The 21,459-nt window shown below is 48.6% G+C and overlaps 1 protein-coding gene across 1 annotated transcript in view; it reads right to left on the bottom strand.

Moving 5' to 3' along the window:
- Positions 1 to 20,323, bottom strand: part of astn1 (astrotactin 1) — a 552,260-nt gene extending 531,937 nt beyond the window's left edge. The window contains exon 1 of the mRNA XM_056292697.1: positions 20,029 to 20,323. Coding sequence (XP_056148672.1) covers positions 20,029 to 20,323 — 295 coding nt within the window. The remainder of the gene's footprint in view (positions 1 to 20,028) is intronic.
- Between the last annotated feature and the right edge of the window lie 1,136 nt (positions 20,324 to 21,459).

The following is a 21,459-nucleotide window of genomic DNA, read 5'->3' as shown; positions in this document are numbered from 1 at the left end:
CTGGGGCCCAAACCAACAACAACAACCACTTGGTATTCTTTTCTATCTCTGTCAACAACCTTTCAATCATTTTTCTATGGGGGTTTCAGAGCTAGATTTTATTAAAAAGGGTTCAAGTGTGAAGGTGATTTCTTACTCTGCTGCAAGCTGCTCAAGATGGATAACATTTAACACCACGGTGTGGCACAGAAATGGTCCCCAGTTGCGTTGTTAGTGAGAGCAGGATATCGAGACTTTAAGAATATTTCACTGTTTCGCCGATTAGATATGGGCCTTTGATTGACAGTGAGTCAAACAGGTTTTCGGTATTTTCATCAGATTGACTGTGAAAAGCTATTTTTCAGAAGTTTCCTCGTGAATGACTAATAATGGTAAATGGACTGCATTTTAGTGCTTTTCTAGTCTACCGACCACTCAAAGCGTTTTACAGGGGATGTCTCACATTCACCCATACATTCATACGCTGATGATGGAGGCTGCTATGCAACCTGCCAACCTGCTCATCAGGAGCAGTTAGAGGTTCGGTGTCTTGCTCAAGGACACTTCGACACACTCTCTGGAGGAGCCGGAGATCGAACCAGCGACCTCCCGATTACCCGACCCGACCCGCCATACCCCCTGAGCCACGCCGCCCATAATAATGTCACAATCTGTTCATGCTAGAGGCTCACAATAATGGGATGTCTGTCATAATCCGTGCCATTTAGTTGCCAATTAGGCCTCAATCCAAATCTGCATTACATTAGGGTGATGATAATCTACTGCGTAAAAATCACTCACGCTAACGGCTCAGGAATAGATGCCGTTTGGTAGAGTATGACGTTCAGCGTTTCAGATGCATTCAATTGCTGCCACAAAGTCAAATGAAAATATCAAAAGATTTAAATATAACACTTGGTGATCCAAAAAGCAAACTGACAGCATGCTTGTACAGCAGGCTCCCTCTTTGCTTCTTTGTTTTATTCAAGGCGCCACAACTACTGTGACAATCTTGTGATAAGTAGGTGAGGCAACCACTAATTCCAATGACAGCGATGGAGGGAAAAGGCCCTTTGAAAGCGTTACTGATGAGTCTTTGATATGAAACTGACCTGCGAGGAAATCAGAGACAACTTCTTTATATATATTTTTTTGAGAACTCTGGTAGCTCAGTTTGTCTTTCATCTGATGTCACAAGGACTTTTTGGGCAAATCACTCAAAGCAAAGACAGAGCTCTGACATAACAAGGCCACAGTGGAAACGAATCACAACGTCGCGGCAAACTTCACTGGAACTTTACCGAACTTTTTTTCTTGAAGTACATAAGGATGTCATGGTGGCTTGCTAGCATAAAGCACATATTCTGGACTTGCAATGGCATGTTATTATGACTAATGGATGATCTAATGGCCGACTAATTAAATTAGTCGACCATTAGTTTTACACATTTATTTGTGGAAGATAAATTCGTCTAACCTATTTTCCACAAATAAATGTGTAATTTTATATTTTTTTGGGGGTTGGGGATTTCCCCCCGCTTTTTCTCCCTGCGAGTACCTGGCCAATCACCCCGCTCTCTCGAAGCCTTTCCCCCCCCCCCCCCGCGTGTCCAGGTTTCTCATTTCTGCTAAGTCCGGGCTCTCGTGGCGACGTCCCTGCTGCTGTGAATACGAATGGATCCAGACGCGTTCCCAAAGGGACGGGGCGCGTGACCTATATTTTGGGGGCTGAACGGTAGTCTATGGAAGTATTCCCAGTTTCCTTCCCCTCAGACTGACACTAAGAGATTGACACTACAGTGCTGCGACGAAGGCAGAGGGTAACAAAGTGAGAGTGGTATGGCTCAGATGAATGGGTAAGCACAGGGGGGAAACTCATCAGATTCAAGTCTTACAAATCCAGATTCTCTAGAGTTTAGAGGGCAAACGGTACACACTGTGACCAGGCTGTAATGAGATACTTAGGGGAACTGACATGTTTTGATACTGATATAATATTGACTGGACATTTAACAAGTAGAGAAGCACGGAACGATGATACCAGAGAGGTTACTAATAGTGATATTGATTTTGGGGTTTGGGATAAATGTAATTACCAATTAAAATTAGATATCAGAGGATTATCCCCAGATTAAAATCTAATAGCGTGGTCACATGAAAGTCTTATTCATGTTCAACGCAAGGATTTAAAAAAAATTTTTTTTGAGATACTTTATTGATCCCCGTAGGGATATTACGCTCTGCATTTGACCCATGCTAGCTGTGTAGCTAGGAGCAGCGGGCAGCACCCGAGGACCACCCAGGGACCAACTCCAGTTCTTCTTTCCATCGCCTTGGTCAGGGGCACAGACAGGAGCACTTACCCTAACATGCATGTCTTGTTTATGGTGGGGGAAACCGGAGCACCTGGAGGAACCCCACACAAACCCACACAAACTCCACACAGAGGACGACCCACCCCAAGGTTGGACAACCCCGAGGTTCGAACCCAGGACCTTCTTGCTGTGAGGCGACAGCGCTAACCGCTGCGCCACCGTGTCAACCAGTTATTTCTTTTTTTATTTGTTTGTTTATTTGAACCGGTGTAGTCCAATCACCCAACACCAATATTCAAATTAAGCCGTATTCTTCAATATAATGCATGTGGTTTGTACTCTGTATTGGCTGATGCCTGAGGTTTTTACCATAAAAATGCTGCAGGGGATGAGAATCACTCACTCCTTAAAGGATCGTTTGGATTTTATTTTTTATTTTTAACCTGGGTCTTATTTTGGGTCTGATTTACAACATTGGTGTTTCGTTTTTGTTTTTGTTTTTTTAGTAGTTTTTGCCATTGTGCATATTGGTTATGATGTAATTTTTCATTTTGGAGATCACCACTGGACTCAGATATACAGCAGCGGCGTCGTACAGGGCTGATGATGCTGATGAATTTAACCCAATTATGCAAATCACATATTTGGAAGAGCAAAATGAAAGCGAATGTTTAAAGTTATTGCCCGAAATGTCCAATACTATCAGCGTTGATGGCATCGTTGAGCTACTTCCTGGTTCAACGTGCATGAGTGACCAGCCTGGACCTATCGTAGGTAGTAGTAACCATCAATAAACTACCCGGCCAATGCAAACTATAGATAATGGGAAATTATGTAATTGGGGCACTGTTTTATTAATTTCTTTGGTGAAAGGGCAGGTGTAAGGCTCGTATTCTGTGGCACCATAAGACACTGTTGTGAACAGGCCTGTAGCTATGTAGCTACCTTTGTGCACACCGAGGTCATATCTTCGGTATTTTCTGGGTCTTTTTTAATTTTCTTATATATATATATATTGTGGCGGACACTAGGGGCTATGCCTCTCCCCCAGCAGGACTGTGAGCTGGGGGCGTGGTTTACGTTCCCGGGCTCGCCGGTGCAGGGTTGTTCCTGCTGCAGTTGGTTTTTGGAGTTGAGGAATAAACATCAAACTCGCCTTGGTCTCCTGTGTTTTTCCTCATTCCTGCCACATTGGTGACCCCGAATTGATCATGTTTGGAGCAGAAGAGGAGTGTGAATCCACTTCGGCCACGCCGCCCCAACTCTCACAGCCGGCCGTTCTCGCCGCGGCTGTGAAACTCCCAGAGTTCTGGCAGAGCGACCCGGCCTCGTGGTTTCAGCATGTCGAGGCGCTGTTCCACCTGCGTGGAATCTCCGCGGACGACTCCAGATAATATCTGGTCGTCGCTGCGCTGGACCAGCAGTCCACACGCCGGGCCATGCAGCTGTTGCGCGACCCTCCGCAACACGATAAATACGGTACCCTCAAACATCTTCTGCTCCGGAGGTACAGCCTATCTACCGCAGAGAGGGCAGATAGGATCCTTTCCCTATCCGGTTTGGGCGACGGGACGGCTGTGGATCTCATGGACAATATGCTGTCGCTGCTAGGCTCAGACGAAGGTGGGTTCCTTTTCCCGCACGTTTTCCTGCGCCAGCTTCCGTCTCCTGTGCGTGCGGCTTTGGCTAACTTCCCATGTCTGGCCGCTGGTGACTGCCGAGGTTTGGCTGAGGAGGCCGATAGGGTCCTGCTGGCTACCAGACGGTTCTCTGTGCAGAGTGTGGCATCGGAGCCTCTGCAGCCGACGTCGGAGGACGCGGACCCGGCAGTGGTGCCTGAAGTGACTGCCCGGAGACGGCGCGGGAGAGGCCTCTGTTTCTTCCACCAGCGGTTCGGCGGCAAGGCGAGGCGCTGCGTCCCTCCGTGCACGTTTGAGGCGGCGGGAAACTCCAGGGCCAGCGCTCAGTAGCAGCTGTGGGCGCTGGCGTTCGTAGTGAGCTGCTCTTCATTAAGGACACGATGTCAGGAAGACGGTTTCTGGTGGACTCAGGCTCGCAAAAGAGCCTACTCCCTCCTGCTAAGACAGACAGGTCGGCCGAAGGCGGCGGCCCACAGTTAAGTGCAGCTAACGGTTCGTCCATTGCGACGTTTGGCACAAGGTTGGTGACTGTTTGCTTCCACGGGCGCCATTTTGAGTGGGACTTTGTAGTGGCCGCCATTACTGTTCCTATTATCGGCGCGGATTTTCTGTGTGCTAATGGTCTGCTGGTTGATGTTGCAAACCGCCGTTTAATTGGTGCTGTGTCTTTCGCCACTGTTCCGTGCGAGACAGGGGGAGCCGGGCCGTTAACACACGCTAACTTTTTAGCATTAGGGGATGTTTTTCAGCGTTTGCTGGCGGATTTTCCATCGGTGACTACGCCTGCCTTTTCCACCGCGGTTACTAAACACGGGGTAGAACATTTCATTCCCACTCCGGGACCGCTAGTTTTTGCGCGCGCGCGGCGCCTCAACACGGTGAAAGTGGCTACAGCTAAGGAGGAGTTCGCCATCATGGAGCGTCTGGGTATAGTGAGGCGTTCCAACAGCCCGTGGGCCTCGCCGCTTCACATGGTGCCCAAGGCGGATGGGTCGTGGCGGCCTTGCGGCGATTTTCGCCGCCTGAACAATGTCACCGCCAATGACCGCTATCCCATCCCACACATACAGGACTTTTCCATACGCCTGGCAGGTACCACTATTTTCTCTAAGGTGGACCTTGTGCGCGGCTATCATTAGGTTCCCGTGCGCGCAGAGGACGTGCCCAAGACCGCAGAGATCATCCCGTTTGGGCTTTTTGAGTTCATGCGCATGCCTTTTGGCTTGAAGGGGGCAGCGCAAACCTTTCAGAGGCTGATGGACTCGGTGTTGCGTGACCTTGCTTTCGTGTTCGTTTATCTCGACGACATATTAGTGGCCAGTCCGTCAGCTGAAGAGCACCTGGCGCACCTGAAACAGGTTTTCCGTCGTCTGGACGAACACGGCCTGATAGTCAACCCGGCCAAGTGTCAGTTTGGACTGCCGGTGATTGACTTCTTGGGTCACCGCATTTCGCCGCAAGGCGCGGTCCCATTGCCTTCTAAGGTGCAAGAGGTGGCGGAATTTCCCCGCCCAGTCTCTGTTAAGGCATTGCAGGAATTCTTGGGCATGGTGAATTTCTATAACCGTTTCCTCCCTCGCGCTGCCCACCTCCTTCAGCCACTTTACGAAGCCCTGCGGCTTAAGAAGACTAACGACCCTGTCGACTGGACTCCCGAACAGGTCCAGGCCTTTGACGGAGCTAAGTGCGCCCTGGCTAACGCTGCCCTCCTCGCCCATCCCACACCGACGGCGTCCATAGCTTTAACAACCGATGCGTCTGACATAGCCGTGGGGGCTGTGGTTGAACAGCGTGTGGCGAATGCGTGGCAACCACTCGCATTTTTTAGCCGCAAACTGCGGGATAGAGAGCGCAAGTACAGCGTTTTTGACCGGGAGTTGCTGGCACTGCACCTTGCAACCCGGCATTTCCGCTTCCTGCTGGAGGGTCGCCCATTCACGGCTTATGTGGATCATAAGCCGCTGACTTTTGCCATGTCCAAGGTGACTGAGCCGTGGTCTGCTCGTCAACAGCGCCACCTAGCGGCGATCTCCAAGTTCACAACGGACGTTCAGCATGTGGCCGGGAAGTCCAACCCTGTTGCTGATTGTCTGTCGCGTGTGCTTGTGTGTCCTGTGCACCTCGGTGTGGATTTCTCCGCTATGGCTGCCGACCAGCCCAGCGACCCGGACGTCCTTGCCCTTAGGTCAACGCGTACCGGTCTCAAGCTAGAGGACGCTGTGATGCAGGAAGGCAGTCCTGCCCTCCTCTGCGATGTCTCCACTGGCCGTCCCCGCCCCGTTGTTCCAGTGGCCTGGCGTCGTCGAGTTTTCGATTCGATTCACTCCCTCTCGCACCCTGGAGTTCGGGCGTCGGTGAAGTTGGTCGGTTCCAAGTTCGTCTGGCCTGGCCTCCGCAAGGACGTCAAGGGGTGGGTAGCTGCATGTGTAGCGTGCCAGCGCGCTAAGGTCCACCGGCACACTAAATCGCCCCTCAAACCGTTTCCGATCCCGGCCAGACGTTTCGACCACGTGCATGTGGACCTGGTGGGCCCTCTACCTTCTTCACAGGGTTTTACGCACCTGCTCACAATGGTAGATCGGACCACCAGGTGGCCAGAGGCTGTCCCTCTATCCTCCACAACATCCTCGGATGTTGCACGCTCTTTTCTTTCCTCCTGGGTCGCCCGTTTCGGCACTCCGTCAGATATCACCTCAGACAGGGGCCCCCAGTTCATGTCAGAGCTCTGGTCGGCACTTGCACGATCCTTGGGTGTGCAGGTACACCGCACTACCGCGTATCACCCTCAGGCTAACGGCTTGTGTGAACGTTTTCACCGGTCGCTCAAGCCGCGCTGTGCGCTGCGCTCTCGGATGGTAACTGGGTGGATCGTTTACCTTGGGTTATGCTCGGGTTGCGTTCGGCTCCTAAGGAGGACCTCGACGCGTCACCCGCTGAGCTGGTGCTCGGTCAGCCGCTCCGCGTCCCTGGGAGTTCCGCTCCTCGACCCCGTCCGGCCGTTTATCCTTTTTTGTCCAACAGCACTCGGGTTCCAGGCCGCGTTCACCACTGTTTTCCGCGGTCGTTCGTGCCTGCGGAGCTCATGTCGGCTCGTTTTGTTTTTGTACGGCATGATGCTCACCTCTCGCCCCTCCAACCCCCATACGATGGGCCATTTCGGGTTCTTGAGACGGGTCCTAAGGGTTTTGTGCTAGATATGGGTGGGCGTAGGGAGCGTGTCACGCTTGATAGGCTTAAACCGGCGCACAGGGTGGCAGGCGAAGTTGTGTTTCCGGCCTAGGTTCCCCGTCGGGGTCGTCCTCCTTCCAGGACCCCGGCAGTGTCTTCACGGGTTCAGCGTTCTGCTTCTCAGCCGGCTTTGGACTGTGTTTCACCTACTGTTTCGGCTGAGGGACGGCGCAGCCGTTATGGCAGGCTGCTTAAGCCTCCAGTGAGACACTAATTTTCTTTCCGGGAGTCCCTTCTGGGTGTTCGGGGGGGGGGGCTGTGTGGCGGACACTAGGGGCTATGCCTCTCACCCAGCAGGACTGTGAGCTGGGGGCGTGGTTTACGTTCCCGGGTTCGCCGGTGCAGGGTTGTTCCTGCTGCAGTTGGTTTTTGGAGTTGAGGAATAAACATCAAACTCGTCTTGGTCTCCTGTGTTTTTCCTCATTCCTACCACAATATATATATAGCTTAAAATTATAAATTAAAGTGACAAATTGCTAAAACTACTTAGTTGTGTAGTGTGTTGTGAATTAAGGTTGGCATCATCTCGCCAGCAGAGCTGAACAGCTTTGTGTGCAACTCATTACATTATGTGACATACGTGTAATGAGTTGCACATGTACAGCATGTCCCTGTCATTCTGTTCACTGTGTGGGCGAGGGGGCTGTAATCTACATACATACACATAATACTTACTACAAGATCAGTCAACAGTGTGTTTGAGGACAGGTTGCACTTTCAAAGCGCACATGACTGGCCTTACCAATATGGCATTAGCGGCATGGGTGATACACATCCTCTTAGATAATGTAAGAACAATATAGAAGGACAGGGTGAGGAACAAGTATATTAGAGGGACAGCTCAGGTTGGGCGCTTTGGAGACAAAGCAAGCGAGGCAAGATTGAGATGGTTGGGACATGTGTGGAGGAGAGATGGTCCCTTCTCCAAAACCTCCAAAATCAAGCTAGCGGGTAAATTTATATCATAACTGATATGCACAATGGCGGAAACGACAAAAAGAAAAAAAAAATTCAAAAAAATCACCAGGTTGTGGAAAAAAAACACGCAACTACCCTTTACAATGAAAATCAGGTGGATGAGCATATTCATATATTCACATCTCCGGCAGTATTCCTCACGAGCCACTCATCAGGAGAATTACGGCTGGGGGCATTTGCCAGGAGCAAGACTTGAACCAGGAGCCACAACAAACCAGCTCTGTAAGAAGCGACTGGTCTTTGAAATCGATGTACTTCCTGGGAGTGAAGGCCTCTCCCAGAGGTCAAGAGACTGACAGATCGAGGCCGGGGGAGGAGGGGGGGAGAGGGGGGGTGACGGCAGAAGATTGAGATGTGCTTTTACCAGGATGATGAAACGAGGGCGTCAGAGAGAGAAACCCAGAAAATAGTCGACGCTCCTTTTGATTTGGAGCTGGTCTCAGACCCTCTGGGGGACACATTGTGTTTTCTAATATAAAAGTAAGGGATTGTGGAGTGTCCATGCAGATGTGTGTGTGTGTGTGTGCGCGAGTGCGTGTTATAATGAGACCCTCCAATCATTTGTATTTACCTGAGCAGCTCTCTGAAGGTGTTCGTGGGGTGCCATAAATTACAGACAGGCAGAAATCCTCCGCAGGCCTGAGAACATGTTCGTCACCTGTGTCTGACTGTTTGTGCGACACCCGGCCCACTCCCACAGGCCTCAGCGAGCCTGCATGCAGACGGCACTTTCTGTTCTCCATCCAGAAGCCAGAAGAAGAAAAAACATCATGTGGGCACGATGCTATTATAGCGTTTCTGAAAGCTATGCCTACAAGCAGCAAAACGAGGCCGGCGAACTGGCCTTTCTAGCACGTTAAGGTTGTAATTTAGTTTGTTAAAGGTTTTTTTTTTTTGCCTCATTACTCCAACATAAAGGAGCAATGAGTAGAGTAAAGTAGAGTAAAGGAGTAAATCAGTTGCTACACCAGTCGGTCACACATCTTATTAAGAATGATAACGCAATTACAAAAGCTTCTTTTGTTGGTCATGGGGGCAATAAGGCCAGGGTAGTAATCCCCCCCTTTTTTTTACTCCCCAATTGTTCCTGACCAGTCACTCCTCTCCCCGAGCCGTCCCGGTCGCTGCTCCACCCCTCTGCCGACCCGGGGAGGGCTGCAGACTACCGCATGCCTCCTCCCATACATGTGGAGTCGCCAGCTGCTTCTTTTCACCTGACAGTGAGGTGTTTCGCCAGGAGGACGTAGCGCATGGGAGGATCACGCTACAACCCCCCCCCCGAACAGGCGCCCCAACCGACCAGAGGAGGCGCTAGCGCGGCGACCAGGACACATACCCACATCCGGCTTCCCACCCGCAGATACAGCCAATTGTGTCTGTAGGGACGCCCAACCAAGCCGGAGGTAACACGAGGATTCGAACAGGCGATCCCCGTGTTGCTAGGCAACGGAATAGACCAACACGCTACTCTGATGCCCCCGCCTGGGTAGTAATTTAATATTATCCTCTACCTTGTTTCAGTTGTACTGTTTCAGGTGAAATTTGGATGTTGTCATGTCGTGACACACAATTATTGCGTTGTATAACTTAATGGTGCCTCTCCAACCCCCTCCCTCCCCCTCCCCACTTCTCCCTCCCTTCTCTTCTCTTGTTTTACTGTATTCAAACTCTCAACCCTCCTGGATGCGCATAGGTTTGGTTTTGCGATGGAAACAGTTTCAGCAAGTCTTCCCCTATCTCTCTTGTACCCCCCCACACGCACACGCGCATGCGAATGCGCATATGCACGCACGCACACGCACACACATACACACACACACAACTTTCCTATCTGCAAAGAAGGCCTGGCGAACAAACCAAACAGCCCTCAGAGCTTGCCTCATGCCGAAAGCACATTTTCTTCACAGCACTGCGACAGTGATCCTGCAGCCCAGATGCGAGATGTGGGGGCTGAAAGCAGGGGAGATGCAGGGCAGATATCACCACAGCCTCCCTCGCCTCCTTGGTAGGCTGACAGTTTGGGGAATTTCTAGGGGGCTGAAAAATCCCTGGAAGAAAACCCCTGTCCCAGCCAGGTAAAAATAGCTTCAAACCTGGATGTGTGTGTGTGTGTGTGTGTGTGTGTGTGTGTGTGTGTGTGTGTGTGTGTGTGCGGGTGCTGTTGCATTAGTGAAAACCAGTAATGAGCAACGTGGTGTCGGCTGTAAATGGGAGGAGAAGGGTGGAAATACCTGAAGCAGCAGTTTATTCATGAGCCGGTCTAATTAGTCCTGTTACAGACTGAGGGGGGAAAGTAAACCTGTCTGTCAACCTCCCAGTGGTAACGCTCTCAAATCTGCATTTCCTAATGGTGCCACGTAAAATAAAACAAAAAAGTGCTGAAAACGAGGTTTTACATACTAATCCCACCGGGTCGAGCAGAATGTCATAGGTTGTTTTGTTAAAAGCTGAAATATTCTGGTGAAATTTTGAGAAAAAATAAATTAATCGACAGCTTTTCTGAAGATTGAAGTATCATTTAAATAAATGACCTTAGCAAGCAGTATTCTCAGTCCGTTTACTTCGTTTTTTTCGCCCCAATTTTCTCCCCAATCTGGCTAATTACCCCACTCTCCCCGAGCCGCCCCGGTCGCTGATCCACCCCCTCTGCTGATCCGGGGAGGGCTGCAGACTACCACGTGCCTCCTCCGATACATGTGGAGTCACCAGCCGCTTCTTTTCACCTGACAATGAGGAGTTTCACCAGGGGGACGTAGCACGTGGGACGATCACGCTACCCCCCCCCCCAACAGGCGTCCCGACCGACCGACCGACCAGAGGAGGCGCTAGTGCAGCGACCAGGACACATACCCACATCCGGCTTCCCACCCGCAGACACGGCCAGTTGTGTCTGTAGGGACGCCTGACCAAGCCGGAGGCAACACGGGGATTCGAACCGGCGATCCCCATGTTGGTACGCAACAGAATAGACCGTTACTCTACCCGGACGCCCTCTTTACTTCGGTTTTTGTAATACAGTCCACAAGAGTACGTTCATCTAAAATCACATGTCACTTGCTTATTTCGAAAGAACTGTAAATACAAAGTCAAGATGGGGCAACAGTCAAAGGAACATGGCCACTACAGCATGCACCTGTCAGGCACGTAAAGACAACGAGTGCAGGGTGCCGAAATGTCCCACGGGGCATGTGCTCCCACAGTCGACTTAATTAATTCTATTTAGTTCTTCTTCTCTGGAAGCCTCCCAGTCACCCACTTCCTCGCCCCAGTCATGAAGACACGGCGACAGTATGGCCGCATGGCGTGTCCCCGGCTTCAGGGGATCTGGAGGAGAAATCCGTCTGCGATCTGAATCTAGCTGTTGCCTGTTGACCCACCTACTCCGAGTAGCGGTGTTTTGGAAAGCAGCGAAACGGAATTAGCAAGTTAAATGCGCACTCACAAAGCTTGGCAAAATCCTTCTGACAGTGTACACGTCCGCTGATTTGGGGTCTCAGCGTGACTACTTCATTAGGACCGGCGTGAGCCTGGCTTCACCGGCTCGTGAGCGTCACAGCACCAGTGTCACGTTATGTCTGACGCCAAGCTGAAACACTGAAGCAGGCCCTTTATTATACCACTGCTATTTCAATACGAATCACTGTACAGGTTCCCTGACTTTTCATCCAGGAATGCTTGATTTTCTCTCCAATTTGTCTTGAGGGCGGCTCAATACTGACTGACAGAACTGCAACAAGCAAAATTAAGACTTTGTTGCTTACAGAATCTTGGCCGCTTTATTATTTGTGCATAGTGGGGTGCAAATTAGGGGGGGTGCACCATATTTTGGTCATGTTGTCAGTATCGTGTAGAAATGCGTAAAAGGGTATTATTGGCATTGGGACTGATATCAAAATACTGCCCAGTATGTCATACTGTATAAATTGCAGGAAAGTAGAGATGGACAATTTCTCTCATTGACTACACGAACGCGTGCCTTTCGTTTTATTCACAAACCAACAGCCCAGTAACATGGCGCTGTTCCAACCAATCATCGCCGTAGATCACCCTGCCAACCCGGAAACACTTTCTTAAAGCGACCAGAACCTATTATGGTGAATTATGTCCATAAAGTCCGCTACAATACTGACACGATCACGGATGAGTAGGCTCGGTAGCCCTTGGCTGGCGGGTCGGACCCTTTAGTCGACTGGTTAACGTTGTCGCCCACGGTGCAGGAGACACGGGTCCGCGTCCCAGCTGTGGTGTCAGACTGCTGACACCAGCGAATTCGGGAGCACTCGCGGGATCCGTCGCCACAGCCGGTATGCGAACCCGCATTTCCTGCACCGCGGGCGACAATGTTAACCAGTCGACTAAAGGGTCCGACCCGCTAGCCAAGGGCTACCGAGCCTATTCATCCGTGATCGTTACAATACCAATATAATGACAGTGAGCGACGACAGGTGTTGAAGGTAAGACGGGTTGCTCTACTAAGACAAGTAGGTCCTTTTTTATTTCCCCCCCTTTTTCTCCCAATTTGTATCCGGCCAATTACACCACTCTTCCGGGCCGTCCCGGTCGCTGCTCCTGGAGAGGGCTGCAGACTACCACATGCCTCCTCCTATGCACGTTGAGTCGCCAGTTGCTTCTTTTCACCTGACAGTGAGGAGTTTCGCCAGGGGGACGTAGGGCGTGGGAGGATCACGCTATTCCCCCCTTACCCCCCGAACAGGCGCCCCAACCGACCAGAGGAGGCGCTAGTGCAGCTACCAGGACACATACCCACATCTGGCTTCCAACCAGCAGACACGGCCAGTTGTGTCTGTAGGAACGCCCGACCAAGCCGGAGGCAATACGGGGATTCGAACCGGAGAACCCCGTGTTGGTAGGCAACGGAAGAGACCGCTATGCCATCCGGACGCCCCAAGTAGGTCCTTCTGACATGAAGCAACTGTGTGATAGTCAGCATTTTACAGGGAACATTTTCAAGGATTGACCTTTTGTACCTCAAATGCAAGAGCAGAGATATCTGAAAATGTTATGACGTAATAAATGTTGCATGTTTTCTCTGTTTAAAGTTGAAGTAACTCACCAATGTAACACCTGGAAACAGTGTAAGCATCAAGCTACAGTATAACAATAGGTTAACAATAACAGGTGAACTAAGACACGCGGTGGTACTGCAATGAAATGAAAAATATCAGTATTGGCCCAAATTACCACGGAACTGATTGGTTATTACATATCAACAAAAATCCAATATTGTCCATTCCTAGTGGACGATAAACGACAGCAAAAATAAACATGCAAGAGATTTTTTCACAAACATGGCTGCTCTGTACTCCAGGACTGTACTGCATAAGGGGTTTATATGTAAGGTAGGGTGGGTTTTCAGGTGGACTCTAACACATGCATGAGAGGACATGATACATCTTGGAGTGTCAGGATAAAAAAAAAATCAGTTTGATTGAGATATGCACTCATAGATATGCTCATAGGGCTCTTTTTTCTATACCATTTTTTACCATCGTAAGTCTTGATTTTTTTTTCTAAGAAAAAAAATATTAACGAGGCATAATTTAAGACAGCATCTCCTCTGAGCCCACCAACCAAATGAGCCAATCACTGCCAAAGCAAATACGGCTCAAGCCACTGTCCCAGAGGGAACCTTTTGTATTGCCTCAGTGTCAGCAGAATGTATGATACTAAAGCAAGAGGCCGAAGTCGTAACAGCATCTCTGGGCTTCTTGGACTGCACTGCAACGGACATTTAAAAACAGAGTACTTAGAAGCAGGTTTTACACAAGTCCTTTATTTCTTTTCTGAAGCTTCATCACTAAATCAGCTCCTAAATAGTTCCAGTTTGAAATTTTAAACTGATTTCTTTAGCAGACGTATAGAGTAGAAGTCTATAAGTAATGCATTTGGCGTAAGATTGGTGCTAGGTGAAGCATTGATGAGGTTGGAAGATGTCTGTTCCCAAGCAGATTCGAGGATTTATCAAATCCAAATCAAATGACATTTCTACCTGCAAACTATGGGCAAGGGTGTGGATTAATACAATGCAATTGTGAGCCCATTCTCATCCTACGGCGTCCTATATTCACAACGTATCAATATAGGATGCCGTGGGATGAGAATTCTCATGCTATGCTACCAACCAAGTGTCTCCAAAGTTAGGACAGTATAACATTAGTTATGCTTAGTTTACTGAGTTAGTTTTACTGAATTATACTAATATACATCTGAAGGAAGTCACGAGCCCCCTGCTCGACACCCTGCAGTTTGCCTACCAAGCAAACAGGTCAGTGGAGGATGCAGCCAACATGGGATTGCATTGCGTCTTCCAACACCTTGACTCCCCAGGGACATACACAAGGGTGCTGTTGGTGGACTCCAGCTCAGCGTTCAACACCATCGTCCCAGATATCCTCCACTCCAAACTCACCTAGCTCACTGTGACAGCCCCCATCTGCCAGTGGATTAAAAACTTCCTGATGGACAGGAGGCAGCTGGTGAGGCTGGGCAAAATCACATCCAGCACCCAGACAATCAGCGCTGGTGCCCCCCAAGAATGTGTGCTCTTCCCTCTACTCTTCTCCCTCTACACAAATGACTGCACCTCAGGTGACCCGTCTGTTAAACTCCTGAAGTTTGCAGACAGCACAACCATCACTGGCCTTATCCAGGGTGTGACAAGACTGCATATAGACGGGAGGTTGATCAGCTAGCGGCCATAACAACCTGGAGCTGAACGCGCTCAGAACAGTGGACATGATGGTGGACTTCAGGAGGAGTCCCCAACACTGCCCCCCCCCACCATACTCAACAGAACAGTGTCTACGGTGAAAACCTACAGATTTCTGGGTTCCACAATCTCTCAGGACCTAAGGTGGGCATCCAACACAGACACAATCATCAAAAAGGCCCAGCAGAGGATGTACTTTCTCTGCCAGCTCAAGAAATTCAACCTGCCTAAGGAACTGTTGATTCAGTTCTACACTGCAATAATCCAGTCTGTCCTCCGCACATCCATCACTGTCTGGTTTGGTTTGGCCACCAAACAGGACAGGGACAGACTACAACAGACAGTTAAGTCTGCAGAGAAAACCACTGGTGCCAACCTGCCCTCTATTCAGGACTTATGCATCTCCAGACTCAGGAACCACGCAGGGCAACATCACTGCAGATCCATCACACCCTGATCACAACTTGTTCAACTCCTCCCCTCTGGCAGGTGCTACAGAGCACTGTAAACCAAAACAACCAGATATAAAAACAGTTTCTTTTCACAGGCTGTCATTCAAATGAACACTTAACACTGTCAATAAATCCAACCATTTTGTATATATTACACTGTACATTGTACTTATCCTGGTATGCTCTGTCATGTCCATCTACCTCAGGCATGTATGTAAGTAACCTGCTAACATGCATTTCAGCATCTCTGATATATTCTCTGCATCATTGCACCATACCGCTCTTATTTCGCCTGTCTATAGTCAATCTTCATGCATATATCTGGAGATTGTTGTATTGCAGCATTGTTTTTCTGTTAAGTACACTGAGAGAGCCACGAAACCGGAGTCAAATCCCATGCATGTGCAAACCTACATGGCCAATAAACATGATTCTGATTCTGATTCTGACTCTGACATCAGCCAGAATAAATATTGGAGGCTAAAATCTGTGGCAACTTTAATGCCTTCTTATCCCATTGCGTCATACATCTACGCTGCTGACAATTGTTGACGTGTGATGTAAGGCACCATTTGGCGTCTGTATGAGACACGACAGGTCAACGGTGACTTAAACATCTGTATGAGACAAGGCGGGTTAAACAATACCTAACCTTAACCGCTATCCGACCTGGATGTAATTAAAATTCATAAATGAGGCTGTAAGTTTCAGCATGGAGTCTATGGAACTCCCACCACGTCTCCATGCAGGTGCAGAAAACATTGAAATGTCCAGAAATTTAAGGGTAGCGCCTGCTAGCCTTCAATATTTATCCTGCATTACGTCACACCGTTCTGACTTGGCAGACACGCGGTTGGTAGCATAGCATAGCATAGTCTTGCATAGCATAGCATAGTCTTGCATAGCATAACATAGCATAGTCTTGCATAGCATAACATAGCATAGTCTTGCACAGCATAGCATAGTCTTGCATAGCATAGCATAGCATAGCATAGTCTTGCATAGCATAGCATAGTCTTGCATAGCATAGTCTTGCATAGCATAGCATAGTCTTGCATAGGATAGCATAGTCTTGCATAGCATAGCATAGCATAGTCTTGCATAGCATAGCATAGTCTTGCATAGCATAACATAGCATAGTCTTGCATAGCATAGCATAGCATAGCCGGTGAATGCCAATCCCTCGTCCCACAACACAAGTTCTCCCAATTGTTAGAAAAGAAAAATCCTTAGAGGAAGACATTAATGGGCTATCATTGTGAAACAACTAAAACAACAAGGCATCCACTACAACAGTAAGGCACACCAAAAACAACCATAGTGTGACTAGTCTGTTATTTGTTGGCAAAGACGAAGACGACAACAACACAACACAGTGGGCAACACCTCGGCGAAGCAGTCATATCCCTCACCATAACACCGCTGAGAAGCCCAAATTAAACACCTTAACTAATTGTTTTATTGTTGTCAATGGCACCATAAAATTAAATGAAAATTGCTCTTAATTGATGACGACACAACAAACGGAATATTCTGAATAATAACCACATACCGGCCCCTTCTTTCGCTGTAAAGGTGTGTCCAAACAATAATAATACATTTTTAAAAAAAAAGCCTAGTAATAAAAAAATAAATAGCTGAATGGATAAAAATAGATGGATAAACAAACCGACAAATGAGTTAATTAAAAGTTACTCGCACAGTGTTTGTGTAAGTGTGTTGAAGTCCCCTGTGTGAATTTTCATTAAAAGTTTCCCCTTCCCCAACAACAACGCTCGCCCAGGGAAGCGCATGTGAGGCACGAATTTAAGCTAATTAATATGCAACACCGATCCTACGTGATGTTTTTTTGTAGTTGTTGTGTGCTTTCTTCTGCTTGTTCGCCTCCTCCCCGTAAAGAATTAACTGTTGTCCAATTAGCCCCATGGATGCTAATGATGCAGAGAGCATCAGCGGTCTCATGGCAGCCAATAGGGACTCAGCAACATTGCAGACAACTAAACAGGCGTAGTCGTCACGTAAGCGTTCCCATCACCCCTGTGTCTGTTAAATACACCCCACGTAGCCCTGCACTGTTCACAGTTACCTTGCTTTTCACAAAGTGGAACATCAAAACTTATCTGGGACACAAAGAAAAAAAAGTTTGGCGACACAACCGGTTACCAATGCGTTGCTCCCATTTCGGGGTGGCTTGCAAGAGAATACGTCTTCCAAACACATCGGGGGCCGCACCGTAGAGCATCACTGATTCACTGCCATGGGGCATGCAGTTAAACGTACCCCCACCCACCCCCACCCACCCTCAGGTACCCTCTCCTACACATACTGCACAGCAACCTCTAAAAGAGCGACGGCGGGTTTTGGGCTGGAGTAGTAAGTAGCAAGGACACCGGGGAGGGAAATGCTCTGCAAAAATAATGCAGTCGATGTATCTGTGGTGCTGCTTCACACCGGTGAAACATTTCCCCCCTTTTTTGGGGAACGTTTCCCTGTACAGAACTTCACAAAAGGTCAGACATCAATACTTGTCGGTTTGGGGGCCTGCTGATCCAACCATGGATTCTGCTGGCGGCTCAGAGCTGCGCCGTCCACATCGCTGTTAGGAGGCTCCAGCTTAACCTGAAGTAACACCATGTGCACTGCAGTCAGATATATTACTATGTAGTATAGACGTGTACAAACCTACCTGTCTGAAAATGAGACTATCTATCTATCTATCTATCTATCTATCTATCTATCTATCTATCTATCTATCTATCTATCTATCTATCTATCTATCTATCTATCTATCTATCTATCTATCTATCTATCTATCTATCTATCTATCGATCTTAAATGGTAAATGGACTGCATTTATATAGCTATTTTCTAGTCTACTGAGCACTCAAAGCGCTTTACAGTGTATGTCACACATTCAGGATCCAGTGTCTTGCTCAAGGGCATCTCGACACGCTCTCTGGAGGAGCCGGGGATCAAACCATGAACCGATTACTAGACGACCCACTCTATATTCTGGGCCATGCCGCCCCTATCTATCTATCTATCTATCTATCTATCTATCTATCTATCTATCTATCTATCTATCTATCTATCTATCTATCTATCTATCTATCTATCTATCTATCTATCTATCTATCTATCTATCTATCTATCTATCTGCTTGGTGAATTAATTGATCAACAGAGAGACAGCTAGACTGACAAAAAGATAGATAGTTAATCAATTCTCATTATAGACAACAAAACTGTGTATCACAATATGGCAATATCCACATTTCAGGCCGATACAACAACTGTGCAATAGTAGTGATTAATAATAGTATTGAATTAATGCCCAGCCCTAATGGACATCTAGATAGATAGATAGATAGAGAGAGAGAGAGAGAGAGAGAGAGAGAGAGAGAGAGAGAGAGAGAGAGAGAGAGAGAGAGAGAGAGAGAGAGAGAGAGAGAGAGAGAGAGAGAGAGAGAGATAACAGCAACAAACCTATGCAATAGGTGGGTAAAGTGGGTGAACTTGTCCACCCAAAGTTCCAAAGCATGAAACTTGTCCTAAGAGAGCAGCATAATAAGCAGCGTGTGTCATTGCACGAAGGGATTCGTGTATTCTTCACACCACAGCGGCCCAAATGAATGCTGCTGTAATCTACTGTTGCAGGTAAACTTGCATCGGAATACGTTACGATGTCTGTGCTTGTTAAGTACATTGAGAGTAAGTGACAACCGAAGAAGAAGAAAAAATATAATCTTGCATTTGTAAATCATACTGGGCCCATAAAGGCTGGTCCTGGATCCGAGTCTGATCAAACAGGGTAGGCCATGTGTTCAAACCGCAGCGGCGGGTTCAGCTTTGAAATCAGCACCATGGACAGCGGACAGCAGAGCCAAAAACGCAAACGTTCCTCCCTTTCAGTCACACGTGGCCTACACATGATAAGCTCTGATATTAAAATGCACCAGGAGGAGGAAACTACCGTGGACACACATGACTATGTTTATCCTGGACACCAAATGATATTAAGGAATCGGAGAGAAACACGATAGGGACGATTCAGGGAGTACCCAGCAGTCTGGAGAGGAAGTCACGCAGAAAGTTTTTAACGTTTAGTTCGGGTGACAGTAGTCTACTTCTCACCCAGTCTGCAGAGACGAAAGACTGTCAGCTGCACACTGGGCGACAGGTAGTGTCAAATGGCGCCTCGGTTGCAGACTATGGTTGTTGAAAAGTTGTCAGTGGGCCCAATTGCATGTGAAAGCTGGGGGAGGGAATGAAATGTGGGGAAGCAGCCTCGTGACAGAGCCCCAGATGTGCTGAATCTCAACGGCTGCAGTTGGCAGGGAGTTTTGTTTTGTTAGCATTCCGATGCTACACGGCCTTCTATTGCAATAACGTGTGCTAACTGGTGACATAGCAGGCGATGCTGCTGTGATCAAAAGGCGCCAGGCTGGTTTACAAGTAAGGGGCTTATCCGAGCACTAAGCTGCGGTGGTGTACACTGAATTATGAATCTCCTTTGAAAAACAAAACCCCAATTATATCGTGAATACAAGGGCTGAGTACTGAGTCAGGCCTGAACTAGTGTCGGAGAGACTGTCACACTGTAACGCCTCAGGTGTAACGGCAACATCCCAAATGAGCGAGTAACGCGTTAAAATCACGCCCGCGACCAACTGGCCGCGGACGCAACCAAGCACCGCATCAACTCACCCAACACGAAATAAGGGAGCTCGGTGTTCTCCAGGTCGTCGACCACCACAATCTCTCCGGGAAAATCGTTCCTGACGGAGAACAGCAGCTTGGGCTCGGAGGCCGACGGGCTGTGCATGATGCTAAGGTCGTTTTCCCGCAGAAACGGCAGCGCCGACACGGTGACGCTTTTCATCTTGCACTCCGTGTCCACGCTCTGGTCCTCGTCGCCGTTCAAGCCGCGGACGGCGGCCGCCTCGGCGGCGACGAGCAGCGCGGCGAGCAGCAGCCTCGGCCCCATGTTGACGCTCGCCATCTCGGTCGCTTCGTTTCGCTCCTCTCCGCTCCCTCCCGAAGAGCAGCGGAGGCGGCTCCGTCTCACCGCGCCGCGCGCACGGACGGCTGGAAGGAGGGAAGAGCGAGGCGAGAGGGGCGGTGTGGAGCGGTGGAGCGCGTTAGCGGCGAACGGATTCCGGGGATGTCATGGTGTGGAAAAGAAACGCATCTGCTTATGAACGATCAATTCATAGAAGTCGCTGTTACGATCAGTGGCGGGATTATCACCACTGGGGTCCGTCTACTTGCGGTGCTTGTTTTGTTTTTGAGCAGCCCTATAAAACTCGTTATGAGTAACCATAGCAACCCATCTCGTACTGTGTAGTTACTCCCCATTTTTAACCAACTTCATTCCGAATCGTTATATTTCATAATTTACAATCTCAAGCCCACAAAGCGCCCCAGGTGTGGAAAAAGGGGCACACAGTTTTGAGCATAAGCGTCTCTTTTCATCGCGGGGAGGGAAATAAACACCACTTTCTAAGGATTATTAACCCACAAAAGAGGCCGTTATATGATTGATTTCATGGTTATGATTAAGGTTCGTGTGTTTTTACATCCAGAGCCCCTCCACACGTCACTATTAAAGACAGTTACCATAGTAACCACTACGTTCCCATTTCATCACGTGTCCACATCTTTTAAACCAACTGAATTCCTAATCCTATTTTAAAATATGCAATGTGTAACCCCCAAAATACCCCCAGCGCTCCCCAAATGCATTGAGAATGAATCATGTTGACAATTATTATTATTATGAATTCACAAACGTCACAAACACCATCAATACCATGAGTTATGGTCGACCATACGTGTTGTGTGTCGCCTCCAGAGTCCCACAGTTTACAGTGTGGTCTGAATTATAAGGGGCTTTGCCAGGGTTAGGCACCCCTTGAATGACCTTTGAACCCCCATAAAGTGACCCAAAAGGGGGCTTTGAAGTCGAACTGAAGCGTATATTAGCATTCAAGTGTTTGATCATTGTTACAGACGGCCAAAAGAGCTCCCTCCTCCCACACACACGCGCGCGCACTGAGCAACTTCATGACTGACATATAAGCAACATTACCGTATAACTGGGAACACAGGGGCAAGTTGCTGAGCAGCTCATCATCA

Source organism: Lampris incognitus, chromosome 14, assembly GCF_029633865.1.
Source record: "Lampris incognitus isolate fLamInc1 chromosome 14, fLamInc1.hap2, whole genome shotgun sequence".
NCBI classification, from domain to species: domain Eukaryota; kingdom Metazoa; phylum Chordata; class Actinopteri; order Lampriformes; family Lampridae; genus Lampris; species Lampris incognitus.
Note: the sequence above shows the minus strand (reverse complement) of the source record. Positions and strands in the feature narration are given on the sequence as shown.